This window comes from Telmatherina bonti (genome assembly GCF_933228915.1).
Source record: "Telmatherina bonti genome assembly, chromosome: 18".
Lineage (NCBI taxonomy): Eukaryota > Metazoa > Chordata > Actinopteri > Atheriniformes > Telmatherinidae > Telmatherina > Telmatherina bonti.
The window spans coordinates 11,455,514-11,471,023 of record NC_136616.1 but is presented as its reverse complement, the minus strand read 5'-3'; the positions used below and the strand labels follow the sequence as shown (position 1 = coordinate 11,471,023).

The following is a 15,510-nucleotide window of genomic DNA, read 5'->3' as shown; positions in this document are numbered from 1 at the left end:
TTTTGAGTTGTGTGTGAACTTGGACTTTTCTCAGCTGTTTATGCTGTTTCCACAGAGACGACGGGGGCCACCACTTCTCTTATTCTTCACCAGCTTTCAAACCGTAAGTTTAGTTATGTGTGTATAGTTTCTTCATTTCAGCAGTTTTCTCAGATCCAAGCTGCCTGTTTGTTGGTCTGCAGCTGCAGCCAGCAGCTTCGTTCATCTGAAGCCTCGTTGTGTTTTCTACTAAGTTGGCTGAAAGACCTTTGTGTTTACTGACCCATCCAAACTGTTGGTTTTTATCTATGTAGTTAAACACACACACACACACACACACACACACACACACACACAACTCTGAAAGTGGGGCTGAATGAGCTTCTTTCTTTCTCCATTATTTATTTACATATAAGTGACTGTTTGCCACATGCAGTGTCTATATTGTATCGTTTTAACTTTTCCGATGAAACCGAAAGACTTTTTAATGAAGCATTGTCGTGAACAGATCTCGTTGCACGATTGACACTTCGTCTGTGACACATCAGGGTGAATCATCTTCTGTTTCTTCATTCTTTGTTTTTGGGAAACGTAATTATCTGGTGAAAGAAAAGTTGCTTGACTTTAGTTGCTTAGTGACCGAGACAAGTGCAGTGTTTTGCTTCCTTTTTCACATCATCTCCCTCTTAATTCATAGTCTGTTAAGTATCAAAGTAATTTTTTTAGGAAGTTTTTAAAAAAACCACCAAAAGATTTTCTGGTTGAGTTTTTAGCAAACCTTGAAATAAACAACTTAGACCATTATTTTAAGATGGTGTTAATGGTTGAAAGACGTCGTTATTTACCCTCCTCGTAACTCACACGTAGCTCGTCCTGGATGTGTGTCGAGCCGATGGAAATGCTGTCGGCTAGCTGTGACTGCCTGATGTGTGCTAGCAGGCTAATTTAAATGATGGATACGTTCACATGCATTTTATCAGCTGAATGCCAGAGATGTGTCTGTCCTCGTCAGTCTGTCTTTATGACAGACTGATAATTTCTAGACAATTATGACTTGGAGTTTTAATTCCTGTTTACTTCCGAATAAAAGTTAATGCCGCTTTAAACTGATAAACAATGACTATGTAAACACTTAATTCCTAGCGCAAATTTCTATTAGGAATTAAACTTAATTCCGATGTAAGTGTCTGGTTTATTCGCATTTTAATTCTGATCTATTTAATTCCTCTGTCATGTAAACCTTCATCCCACTCCTAAGTTAACTCCGGTCGTTCTGAGCATGCTCGTTACCTTGTCCTGTCCCGATGACGCACGTTGTTTTACCTCCCGTGTTCGGTGGTCTATCTTTCTTCTCCTTCTCAGTTGCTGCAGAAAGTGAAGTAGTGTGCTCGTGTTGAGCTGCTACTTCACATTTATAATAAAAAATAGTAGCGAAACTGGTACTTATTATGTATTTTTTACAAGTTACGACTAAAAAGACGAGAAGCAGGGAGACAACTTTGTTTATTTCTGGTATACGTCATACGTCACGTGCACCTTCTGTCCAATCAGAACCCTTCCCAACCCGCCGCTCTAAAGAGGAATTAAGTGAGGACGTGTTTCATGTAAACATTCATTCAGAATTAATATCTTCATGTAAACTCGTAGAATACGTTCATTCTGAATTTTTTTATTCAGAATTATTAATGAGGACATTTTCAGGGTGTGAGCTTCACACCCCGACGCTTTCAGGTCAGCGCTCGGCTTCTGTGTCTTAGTTCGGTTTTAGAGATGGACGGCTGAGGAAAATGTTATGTGAATACACTTCCTTATAAAGATAAGTACACACACTCATGCATTTGATCATTTTGCTGATGCAGGATGGTACATACACACACACACACACACACACACACACACACACACAGAGGAAGAGGCTTTCTCGTCAGCACTATTCTTCCTGTTTCTGACAGCAGAGAGCATGCCACACTATCTATAAACACACACACACACACGCAGAGCAGCTAGCACAGGAAGAACTGACAACCATCTGCAATTAAGAGAAGCATGAAAACTCACATCTGATGCCTCAGATGTTTTACTAATTAATAATTAATTTCCACACAACTGAAATGTTTTGAAACGACGACGACACGACAGATAATGAGATTAAAATAAACGTTGATGAAGAAGAGGAAGAGAAGAAAACAAAGAGGAGAAAATAGAGACATTAAAGGGAGAGGAAGAGGAACCAAAACACAGAAAAGGGACGGACATGGGAGGGAGGAGGTGGAGGAGGAGGGGGAGGAGAATAACAGGGGAGGGCTGGGAGGGGGGAGTAGGGAGAGAGGGGGGGAGGTAACGTCAAGTGCAAGAGAGAAGAAAAAAACCCAGCAGCATTAGAGAAGAGAAGAAGAAGCTGAAAAGGCAGAAGGAGACTTAGAGGAGGAACTTTTACTTTACTCTGGTCTACCTGAGCTACACACACACACACACACACACACACACCCAGAGTGACTAATGCTCCTGCTGGATGGACCGCCTGCGTTCACATCCACCATCTCAGCCGTGCACGTGTGAGACTGAGCTGTGCGAGCCGACATGCATTTCTACTACATGGTAGGTGACCTTCCAGCCTCTCCTCTCATGTGTCCGTGTGTGTTTTCCATCTTCGTCTCTTCAGGCTGCACGTCAAACAGATAAGTCCTGGGAAACTAAATATTCTGCCTCTTTCACTTCCCAACACCTGCACTGGTCCAAAGTTTGCAGGGGAAAGGAGAAAGCGGACCCTCTTTCACTTCTGAGTCTTCTCTCAACACTTTCCTCATGTTTTTGCAAATCATTCATTTTTATTACACTTTTATAGCTTTGTCGTGTTACTGTACACTGAAGATGACACTCAGTTTGACCAGCAGCATGAAAAAACAAACTGTTAAATGCTTGAAGTTGCTGAAATGATGTGATAGTTGCTGTTACTTCCAGCCATGAGGTCATTGCCATGGCATCACGCTAGACTCTGCTGTGCATCGTGTTGCTGATCTGGTCCAGTTTTGGGGATCTGGACCCGTTGCATGGTCCAGTTTTGGGGATCTGGACCCGTTGCATGGTCCAGTTTTGGGGATCTGGACCCGTTGCATGGTCCAGTTTTGGGGATCTGGACCCGTTGCATGGTCCAGTTTTGGGGATCTGGACCCGTTGCATGGTCCAGTTTTGGGGATCTGGACCCGTTGCTTGGTCCAGTTTTGGGGATCTGGACCCGTTGCATGGTCCAGTTTTGGGGATCTGGACCCGTTGCATGGTCCAGTTTTGGGTATCTGGACCCGTTGCATGGTCCAGTTTTGGGTATCTGGACCCGTTGCATGGTCCAGTTTTGGGGATCTGGACCCGTTGCATGGTCCAGTTTTGGGAATCTGGACCCGTTGCATGGTCCAGTTTTGGGTATCTGGACCCGTTGCATGGTCCAGTTTTGGGAATCTGGACCCGTTGCATGGTCCAGTTTTGGGGATCTGGACCCGTTGCTTGGTCCAGTTTTGGGGATCTGGACCCGTTGCTTGGTCCAGTTTTGACCAAACCTCAGCTTGCAGGCAGATAGTCTCATATTTGACACAAACATACTGATATGCAGAGGCGTTTATGCTCCACGATCCCCACACAGTTACTGAGGTGTACGTTATTAGCAAACATCTAGACTTTAGTCTTGTCTAAAGACCTTGTGTGTTGTTTCTTAGAAAGCAGCCATGTTGTAATTTAGTGTGAGGATTTCTTGTGGTTATCCCTCCCAACAAGTCTCTATTTTTCTCTGTTTCCTCTAAAAGAAAACATTAAAATGCTAACTGAGATCTGAACAGACTGCGGTTTATCTGTTGGACCTTTTTAGTCTCGCCTTGCAGTGAACTCACTGGGATTGTTCCATTTAGAAAGAAGGCTTGAATGTTCTCCACTTGTGAATGTTTAGTTCTTTTCAGCTTTATTTGTATGGCACCACTTCCCAACATTGTCATCTCAGGACTCTTTACAGACCAATCAATTCCAGTCAGTTCATAATAAAAAGCCTAAATAAGGAAAACCAACAGATTGCATTGGATCTGGACTTTGATCCGATCCCCCATCCTGAGCAGCACATGGCAACAGTGGGAAGGAAAAAACCTCCTTTTAACAGGAAGGAAACCCCTCTGGCAGAACGGAGGGCAGCCATCTGCCTGGACTGGTTGCGCTGGTGCAACTTTTATCCAGGAAGACGAGGAGAAATACATTAATGATGCCCATAATGTCACACTGTTTTTCTACATAGAAGATGAGGAGCAGCTGGATGAAAAGGAAGTGCTCAGTGCATCATGGGACGCCCCTCTGCAGGTTAATCCTATGGCAGCATAACAAGGAATGATGAGACCCCTAACTATAATATTTATCAAAAAGGACGTTCTAAAGCTTGATCTTGAAAGTAGCGAGTGTATCTGCCTCCCAGACTGGGAGCTGGTTCCATAAGAGAGGAGCCTGATAGCCCAAGGCTCTTCCTCCCATCGTACTTTTGGAGAATCTGGAACCACAAGTAGACCTGCAGTCTGGGTGCGATGTGCTTCATTTGGAATATATGGAACTGTGAGATGCATGATAAACAACAGAGTTTGGTCACTGAGAGGTTTACATGTGAGGAAAATGAAAGATGGCAAATAGTTCAGAGATGACTTCTATAACTCTCCCCAGGCCGATGAGCAGCAACAACAGCTTGTCTAAGATCTTCGCCAATGTCTTTCCTCTTTAGCATTAACACACACCTGAACAGTGCAAAATGCCAAAACTCCTCCATTTATGAATGTAATCCCACTGCTGACAATCAATGGATCAAATTTCTTTAATAAAAAAGGACCTGTCTGCCAGTTAAATTCCTTATTATAGAAGCAGGAAGGGAAAACTCTGTTTTTATTTAAAAAAAAAAAAAAAAAAAAGTTGCAGGTGTCATGGTCCCTTCATCTGAAGCTTCATTCACCAAACTTTTTATTGAGTTCTGATACTTGAACTGAAAGAGGATGTATTGAAGCACAGATGATAAATATACTTAATCTGAAACATGCTGCCTTTTCATCTTTCATTAAATCTTTTCAAATTGCTTTGTTTTCATTATACCGTCATCGAAAATCTGCTCACACTTATTCTTAATAACCCCAAATCCTCATTCATTTCCTCTTGCACCCCCCCAAAAAGTCAAGCCACGTCTGACTGAAAGGCTTCTCTGTTGATTTCATAGTGCTGATTGAAGTAATACCCAACAAGTATACCCAGCAAACAACACTCAGCTTACGGCCCACAAATAAAATATAGAAAAGAGAAATGGTTTTTTTGTTTGGCTGGAAACTCCTGAAACTCAAGATTTTTTCACCCTTTTCTTCATGGAAGCAACAAGCAGGGGCTGCATTTTAACCTAAAATAAAGCAAAATATTCCCGTTCCTTCCAGGTGTTCATCACACAATGTAAAAACCAACACAGCATTTCTGTTTAGGTTCATATCAGCTATGTAGACTGCAGATCCGTAGCTCTGCATCTGCCCAGCAGCCTGTTGAATCTCAGGCTAATGTGGGCTGATTGGTGCAGGTTTACATAACAAATGGCACGGCAGCATGCTTTATCTAAAGGAAACTTAATAGCGGCATCTCACAATCAGCTCTGAAATCACTTTATTGCTGCATTTATCAGAGTCTTTCTTGTAAGTGGTTCACATTAATTTGGTGGAAAAAAAAACAAACAAGTGGACTCTGGCTTTTCTTTTATTACTTTACATAAAGTTCAACCCTCTCTGACATCATTGTCAAAGCTTTAGCGAGCTACAAGCTGCTAACTGCTAGCATGTTCGCTAAGCTACGCTGCTTTGACCTGTCGCTGAACATTACGCAGCTGAAACCTATCGGGAGCATTATTCTGTAGAAAACACAGTTGTTGTTGGTTACTGTGCATCTCTGAAGTGTCTCCTTCCAAACCTTTTCCTTTAAAAGATGTTTGCATCTAATTTGAATGTAAATATAACTTTCATTAATATTCAATGAGGTTCTTGCATTCTTTGCAAGTGCATATATTGATAAAAATAATTGATCAGAGGGTTGCAGGGTGGTTAGCACTGTGGCCTCATAGCAAGAAGGTTGCTGGTTCAAGGGTTTGGGTTTGGACACTGGTCTTCCTGTGTGAAGTTTGCATGTTCTCACCATGTATGCATGGGTTCTCTCCAGGTACTCCGGCTTCCTCCCACCGTCCAAAAACATGCATGGTAGGTCCATTGGTTACTCTAGATTACCCATAGCAGTGACTTGTTTGTCTCTGTGTGGCCCTGCGATGAACTGGCGACCTGTCCAGGGTGTACCCTGCCTGTCGCCCACAGGCTGCTGGGATAGGCTCCAGCTTCCCTTAATCAGACTAAGCGGTTTGGAGAATGAATGAATAATTGATTAGTTCTGTGCGTTTTCTTTTTATTTGACTGTTTAAGAAGTGTCTTAATTTGTGAAAAGAGGCTTTTTCGTACAGACAGATGTAAGCGGTCTGCTGTCCAGCTGCAGTAAACAGGAAATCTCAGATATCCCTCCATAGATGCCGGACTCGCGTGGACACAAGTGCTGTGATGCAGTCGGGTCTTTGGGACCGACAGCTTCTGACTTCTGCTTTGGAGCACCGCTTGGCCACGACTTATAAAACGAAGCCCAGATAAATCTTAGATTTGCCAGCACACATTTTGCTCTCCGTCTTGCGTTCTTTCTGTCAGACGTTATAACACAGCTGCATCAGTTTATCCATCTGTCGTCTCTGGTCTCAGCGCCGCTTCCTCGCGCTGTGGCAGCTGCCCCCCCCTCCTTCTCTGCATCTGTAAAGCTCAATCATATTTCATGGTTTAGTTTTGTGACTCTGACTGCAGCGTTAATGGCTCTGTGAAGCTCAATGCATGTGCATGACGCTGACTTCCTGAGGCGAGGATGGCACATGTGTTTGTTCTTTTCTTTTATTTTGTCCAAACTTTCTTTTGTTTTGGATGCTAAATAAAATCTGTTGCATCCTTTTGTTTGACCACCAATCCATAAACAATATTTATCTTACAAAAAACTTTAAACGTTTGGATTTGTGTTAAGGTTTATGGATTATGTAAGAGGGATGTTGTTTCTATTTTTTCCCTTTTTGGTCACTAATCAGTGCTCGAGCTTCACTCTGCTTTCATTTTTATTTTCTGCAATTGGAAAGTTGGTCTTTGCGCGCTGCTAGATTAAAATCAAACACACTGTGCAAGACAAGTCTGATAAATATGATGCATAGGAAAGATCAGTGCAGGTGCCGTATATAGACAGCTGGAAATGGAGTGCATATGTTTGCATGTATTTTTCTTTTATTTGACCACACGGTGCCTTCAAAGGTCATGTAAATAAATATAAATATTCATCTACCTTCAGATGAATCTGGAGAGCGAAGAAGCTGAACTTTTTGGGAAGATTGAGATCCTGTTGGACATGAGGCACCAGATTAAGCAAACAATTCATTCCTTAGTTTTAGATTATATAATGAACATGTGGAGATGTGAGAGGAATCTGTTTATTTAGTGTTAACCCTTTATATGGCACCCAATGAAATACCTTGAAATTAGAAATTTTAACCTGAAAATGTCCTTCTGGCATGAACAAAAGCCTCCATTCTGTTGGTACATTAATAAAAACAACAGTTTCATGCTGAATATGAAAGAAAATATAGTCATTTGCCCCATAAAGGGTTAAATAATATTTCTCCGTAGTTTCTGGGTGTTCCAGCTGTGTTGGTGGTCCTGCAGCTGGAACTGCAGTAGAAGCTTCGTCTTCACAGAGGCGCCACTGGCGAGATGACCAAGGCATTGTGGGAAACAAAGACAGTCTGGACTGAAATGGACGTAACACTGAAGAGAAACAGACAACGCGAACGTTTTACCACTCAGAGACGCTGCCGTACAGCTGCAGCATTTGATCCAAATCGAGATTAGGGACAACTTGGTGGTTACGGCATGTTCTCCTGACACGCCATCTTCTGTAACGGAGAAGACGGCGCATTTGCAGGTGTGTGACACCGGCTTTATCCTGTGGCAGCCCAATGACCGACTTCACCACAGCAGTCCTGGCTGTGGTGCAAGTGGGCTTCAGTTCCTCGCTGTTGGGAATAGAAGTGAGCAGCCATTGGTTGACGGGATGTCCACTGTCTCCTGCAAGGTTGGACAATGGGTTGGGACCTGCAGCTGTGTGTTTATATAGTTGGCATTTCTAGTCGCCAGTTGTCCTCCAGCCTCAGGTCTGGGTCTCACACTGCTGTGTGTTGCATGGGTAGACCCAGGCCATCAGTCACTACACCGCCAAGCAGCACGTCTCCATCACAGGTGATTAACAGTTGGTCCTCATGTTTCATGGAACGTGAACGTATCGTTGTGACAAACCAATGTTACCGTCTAACACATCATGGCTGAAGGGTAACACCGAAACCCCCCTACCGATCAGCCAGTTCGCTCTGGAAGGCGGCGGTTGACAGATAAACCAGTGTTGTCACCATCTGCAAACGGACTGACGTGCCTCCTGGTGCGTCTCTGTAAAACCAGGCCTGAGGTCCAGGAGCAAATCACGGGGCAGTCAGAACCGGCTCACGATCCATACATCATCATGGTCCAATAAGTCCTGCTGGTCATATGCATCGCATCCAGCAGCAATGCCAGATAAGCCTTTCGTTAGGCAAAACGGTGCGTTTTATATCCAACCATCATTTAACGATGAAGACAGCTACAGGTGGGGGAACACCTAACTGAGCAACACTTTAACCAGCATGTTGTTTTAATTGTTATTATTGTTAACAATAATCACTCAGAACCTAACTTTTATGGTACATTTTGGCAGCATACAGTCTGCCGTGTGAACGGGTTTCATAATGACGTGTTTCACATTAACAACATATTTTAGCTGAGTAGCACACATCTGTTTCTGCTGTAAATCTGTTTTGGTGTGTTACCAAATCAAAGGTCAATGACAGAAAATAAATATATAAATCATTCAAATCTACAGGTCTATTGGTATTTAATCTTCCTACTACAATAAAGTTTTCATTCTCTTTGAATGAGGCCTTTTATAAAGTATAAATATGTAATAAAAAAAACACATTTACATCGCTGGTAACTAAGCTACTGGATCCACTCACACATGAAAACATGTCTATGTGTGGATGAAACATGTTTATGTGTGAATGAAACATGTTTATGTGTGGATGAAACATGTTTATGTGTGGATGAAACATGTTTATGTGTGGATGAAACATGTTTATGTGTGAATGAAACATGTTTATGTGTGGATGAAACATGTTTATGTGTGAATGAAACATGTTTATGTGTGGATGAAACATGTTTATGTGTGGATGAAACATGTTTATGTGTGGATGAAACATGTTTATGTGTGGATGAAACATGTTTATGTGTGGATGAAACATGTTTATGTGTGGATGAAACATGTTTATGTGTGGATGAAACATGTTTATGTGTGGATGAAACATGTTTATGTGTGGATGAAACATGTTTATGTGTGGATGAAACATGTTTATGTGTGAATGAAACATGTTTATGTGTGGATGAAACATGTTTATGTGTGGATGAAACATGTTTATGTGTGGATGAAACATGTTTATGTGTGGATGAAACATGTTTATGTGTGGATGAAACATGTTTATGTGTGGATGAAACATGTTTATGTGTGAATGAAACATGTTTATGTGTGGATGAAACATGTTTATGTGTGAATGAAACATGTTTATGTGTGGATGAAACATGTTTATGTGTGAATGAAACATGTTTATGTGTGGATGAAACATGTTTATGTGTGAATGAAACATGTTTATGTGTGGATGAAACATGTTTATGTGTGGATGAAACATGTTTATGTGTGGATGAAACATGTTTATGTGTGAATGAAACATGTTTATGTGTGGATGAAACATGTTTATGTGTGAATGAAACATGTTTATGTGTGGATGAAACATGTTTATGTGTGGATGAAACATGTTTATGTGTGGATGAAACATTGCAGCTGTAACGTCACACATCTGCAGCTTATAGCACGCTGGCCATTTTCAGCAGTCAGCAAAGAAACCCGACAGGATGTTGTCAGAGGAAGCAAAGCGACAGAGCAAGACACGTTTCCCAGAAGGACCAACTTGTTGGGTCGTCTTTTACTATCGCTCTCTCTGAGCAACGCTCACCTGGCTCTGTCCAGTCAGGCATGCATCCCTCACATGAGCCAATCATTGACCGCCATCCCCTGTACCGTCTGTTGCTGCTCACACAGACGATTCAGACAGCTCGATCCATCATCTGCAATCAACCGATCTTTACTAGTTTCTCCTCATTGGCCTGAGAGGAAATTATGTCGCCACGTTTCCTGACTCATTACTGCAGGTAACCATATGGCAGGTATCGGCGTGATGTTGAAACAACCCAGGAGAACAAAGCTCAGGTAAAGCTGCAAGAAGTCAAAGAAAGAGTTTTATTTCCATCCATCCATTCATCTTCTGCCGCTTATCCGGAGTCGGGTTGTGGAGGCAGCAGCCTAAGCAGGGAAGCCCAGACTTCCCTCTCTCCAGCCACATTTGCCAACTCTGTGGGGGGGATCCCAAGGCGTTCCCAGGCCAGCTGTGAGATATAATCCCTCCAGCGTGTCCTGGGTCTTCCCTGGGGTCTCCTCCCAGAGGGACGTGACTGGAACACCTCACCAGGGAGGTCCAGGAGGCATCCTGACCAGATGCCTGAGCCACCTCAACTGGTTCCTCTCCATGTGGAGGAGCAGCGGCTCTACTCTGAGCCCCTACAGGATGACTGATCTCCTCACCCTATCTCTAAGGGAGAGCCCGGCTACCCTGAGGAAGAAACTCCTTTCAGCTGTCTGTATACAAGATCTTGTTCTTTCGGTCATGACCCACAGCTCATGACCATATGTGAGGGTAGGAACGTAGATCAGTTCAGTTAAAATGTGCAGCAGTGGATTTGTTGCTGTAATAATAATAATGAAATAAAATCCTGGACTTGGTTGTGACTGACTCGCATTATCAAGAAGCATTTAGATCAAAAGTCTGATGACCGGCTCTGTAGAAAATCCACTCGTGTTGTGGTTCTTTCCTCTGCTGCTGCTTAGTACTGAACGCCAACACGTCACCAGGGGAAAAAGACTTGAAGATGGGGTGGAAACAAAGATTCAGACGGAGATGAGAGGGTGGGTCAACAGCAGGGGAGCCACGAGGGCGTGACGCAGTCCGAGTCCGTGTGTTTGTTTTCAGGCTGCGGCGCCAATCTCTCTGATGGATTCGTTTCAGGTCCAAAACAACCTCCGTCTCCACTCTTATTCTCATTCCCTCAGTCATGTAGATGGAAAATTCAGCCTGTAGATGGTCCTAGTGAGAGTCAGATGTGTCATGGCAGACTTTGGTTCATACATGTTGATCTTTAGCAGGAGACATTTTACTTTTTCCCACGTCCGTGTGATATTTGATCACATCATCATGTGCTGTTTGGAGACGCCATCTTGTTTCAGTAATTTAATGTTGTTCATGCTCAGAAAATGGACGAATTATTTACTTCCTGTTTAGCCACTATAGATTTTTTTCTTTTCTTTTTTTTCACTGTTAACCATTAAAATACTGTCAATTTTAGCTTGTCAAGTTTTATCTGGACTGAAATTTCCTTGCAGGGATTTTAGGGTTATTTAGAATATCTTAGCAGCTTATCTCACAATAATAAATGTAGAATTAATCCTGAATAAATGTTTTTGTTATTATTATTAGTAGTAGTAGTATTAGTATTATTAATATTTTATTTTTATTGTTTTTTATTGCCGTTATTATTATTATTATTATTATTATTTTATTTTTTATTGTTATTATTATTATTATTATTATTATTGTAATTATTATTATTATTTTAATTTTCTTTTCTTTTCTTTTTTAGGTTTTATATCACTTGTTTTTAGAGAAAATAATTTACTATCACACAGCATCATATGTGACATAAAAAGACATAAAACCCACAATGATATGAATATATTTAATTGCATTTGAAATGAGCAAACTTTTAAACTTTTGGAATTTAAAATATTCATTGCTGGAGTCATCATCTTCCTCCTCCTCCTCCTCCTCATCATCATCATCATCAGTCATCCTGTCCTGCAGGTCTGCATCAGATCCAGGACTCTACATTAAATCTTGCTGCCATGATGTCATTTGTAATGTTTCACTAACTCTGAAATCAGAAGTGATTCAGATGCAAATATCTATTTAGTCCAAGTGCAGATCTTCTCCTGCATGAAGGCACCTCTGACTGATGATTTCTGTGTGTCATGGACATCACACTCCTGTGTGGTTTCAGTATTTCTCCAGACAGCTGAGTAATGGTTGGTGCTGGACCCAAAAGGTCATTAAAGATGAAGAATTAAAGCAGAAAAGGCTTCTTAGAGTATTAATGTGAGGTTTCGGCACCAGCCCTTCTTCAGACATGCACACAGAGACACATGTCCATATATACAACCAGCCAACCGTCACCTGATGCAACCAGGTGATAAACCACAGATGTGAGAAAAGGACTCTTACACAAAAACGTTCAAGGACATTTGCAGTTCCACTGCATCTGTGGCGGTTCTGAGTGCCGCCTCAGCAGCTGCTCTAAACTGTCCTGTCAAGCTTAATGAATCTTTCATGAAAGTATTAAGCATGAATTCTTGCTGCATTCTAGCAAAACATTGACTCTTCTACATGGTGAAGGCAGGCGGTCAAGTAAACACAGTCCAGAATGTCTCCAAACAGGCCGAAAATCTGTCAAAGTTCAAACTGGGACGTGTTAAACACCGACTTTGTAACGTTTCATTCAGCACCAACAGAGACTTTACCAAGATCTGTGGGACATTTTTCTGTTAAATGACAATAAAATTCAGTTTTTATTGCAACAATTTAAACAGAAAACTCAAAAATGTGATGACACCATTTAGTTAACGTTTTAGCTTTAACTTATATATTTCGTCCTGTGTGTGTGTGTGTGTGTGTGTGTGTGTGTGTGTGTGTGTGTGTGTGTGTGTGTGTGTGTGTGTGAGTGTGAGACTGCAGCAGCGGTTTAAGATTTAAGAGATTTTGCCTTCAGGGTGTTTTCTTCATCAACAGTCTGTAATCTGTCATCAGCCTGCTTCCAGTTACATAAAGAGAGGAAGACTGGTCATTTCCAGCTGCAGGCTTCGTCTTAACTAATCCTCGTCTTCGTCATCTTGCTGTCGGCTCCAATTGTGAAGATTTTCTCTGCAAAATCTGCTTTTCTTTACATACAGTTATATAAACACGTTCCCATTGCTGTTAAAGCTTAACTGGTGATGATTAATGAGTTGTTCTCCAAAGTAGGTTTGCTGTTGGTTTGAGGGTTTTCTTACTTTTTTCAGATGAAAAGTCAACTTGTGTGTCCTGCGGTGGACAAACAACGTGACAACAAGCCTGTTTCTACATCATGTCTGCACTGTGGTTTCTTTCTAGGCAACACACTGCAGATCAGCCAACCTTTGTGAGTTTTATCGAAACAAGTTTTTCCTGCATCATCTGGATGATGGAATCTGATTATTTCTCAGTTTTTGTGAGCACAACGACTGTCTTGCATGTCGTGCGTGTAATTTTAACGTGACGCAACGGACAGTCTGTACTCAGGACAGACTGGTCTTTAACCACACAGTGTGATTGTCCATTGATTTTTTTTGTTGAAATTCACATTTTTCACCATCTCACAACCTGAAAGACTAGTTTGTTCAAGCTTTAAAGGTGGGGTAGGTAATCCTGCTCTGGGTGAAGTGGTTCCTCGTCCTGATAGTAGTCTGTACATTCTGTAATCATGAACAATAAGAAACATAGTTAGAGCCCTCAGTTTACTGTAAATCTGTAAAAACTCTGAACAATCCAAACGTTCGGGTCTAAATGAAGTTGTTCATTTCTTATATTTCATAGCTTCTTCTCCCGGCTCCCCTCCTGCAGTGCATACCTGATAGCCACACCCTGCATATAAACAGCGTGTTAGGATGAAAATACAAAGTAGTGAAGAAGAAACTCGGAAGGCAAACATGGCTGAGAAAATGCAGGAAGGATTTCCAGACACGGCTCTGGTTTATTTGCCTCCTCCTGCTAAACAGCCGAGAAAGAGAAAATCCTTGGTGGGAAAACCTGCGAACTAGAAAAGGACTCAGAGTGCAAATCTCAACCAAGGTCTTTAAAAAGGTCCTGGATCCAAACGGTGATCTGGATCGCCACCAAAATTAAATCAGTTCTTCCTTTTCACATTTACAAGGACTCCTGAAAATTGAATTAAAATCCATTTGTAACTTTTTGAGTTATCTTGAACACAACAGATAAACATCGGTAAAAACATCACCTCCTTGGTGGAGGTCAGAAAACAGCCTCGGATCACGCAAGGAGCAAAACCAGAAGGGGAGGAGCCAAAACAGGCGCTACTTTTACATCTTGCTAGCTCCCCAACATTACCTAGCCCAGCTTTAACCCTTGTTGCTTTATCAGTTTGATTTGTTTGCAGGAGGACCACATTGCCTGGCTTCTATGTTTGGTGGTTGTCAGAGAGAGATAATTAAATGACCAACAACAGTAAAGATAGAAAGTTTTTCTCAGTTTTCTCCTGACAATTCTACCAAAAACTGTCTCAGTCTTGGTACAGTGATGCTGATGCTGTTTGGTCTTTGGAGAGAATGGCATGATGCTTGTTTGCACACAAGCTGTTTTCTCTTCTCCTTCCTACTTTTTATTTTCTTGCTCAATGGTCATTTCGCAGAATATTGACTCTCATGAGCAGTTTTTTAACTAATGTTGTCCAGGTGATTTGGTCCGAAGCTGCTGTGGCGTCAAGGACATTCACAAGGAACGTATTTCTGATATGAAAGGAGATACTAAAGACAGCGTTTAATCTTTTCTTTGTATAACCAACTCTTCATTACAGTTTCAGCTCAGATACCTCAGATATGAAAAGTAATTTACCATCAGAAGTTTGGAAATCAGAGAAAAGTGTTTGTAGTTGTGTATTTTCTCCTGGATTTTTTCATCATAAGTTCCATCCATTTAATTTTTTCTGAAAAGCTGAGTTGAAGCTCGGTGGGCGGTTCCTACCATCGCCATCTTGGCAGAGGCATGTGCATCACATTGTCTCACCCGGAAAATACAGATATGGGCAAAGAGGTGGAGCTGAGAGGGGGGCTGTGAGCGTCATGGTGGATGATTGACATCGAGCGAACTCTGAGCTTTCTGTAGCTAAGAGCTAACCGAGCTAACCTGGAGATAACAGGAGCTAACCAGCTAATGGAGGTAAGCAGGCTAAAGCTAAGTCACGTTGTTAACCGGCTAAAAACTGTGGTTGTTTTACGTTCTTCTTACTTGAAGCGGGAGATTGGGTACCTGTCAATCAAAAGGACACGCCCCTAAATATGCCAAATTTCTAGATTAAATTACTTTTAAATGGGCGAGTTAGAAATAAAATCCACTCCCCCCACAGTTGCCATGAAGGTAAACCTGAC

At 41.8% G+C, this 15,510-nt stretch overlaps 1 protein-coding gene across 1 annotated transcript in view; it reads left to right on the top strand.

Moving 5' to 3' along the window:
- The first annotated feature begins 2,466 nt into the window (after window positions 1-2,466).
- arhgap36 (Rho GTPase activating protein 36) overlaps window positions 2,467-15,510 on the top strand; it is a 101,728-nt gene continuing 88,684 nt past the window's right edge. The window contains exon 1 of the mRNA XM_079257390.1: window positions 2,467-2,577. Within this exon, the coding sequence (XP_079113516.1) occupies window positions 2,560-2,577 (18 nt within the window). The 5' untranslated portion in view covers window positions 2,467-2,559. The remainder of the gene's footprint in view (window positions 2,578-15,510) is intronic.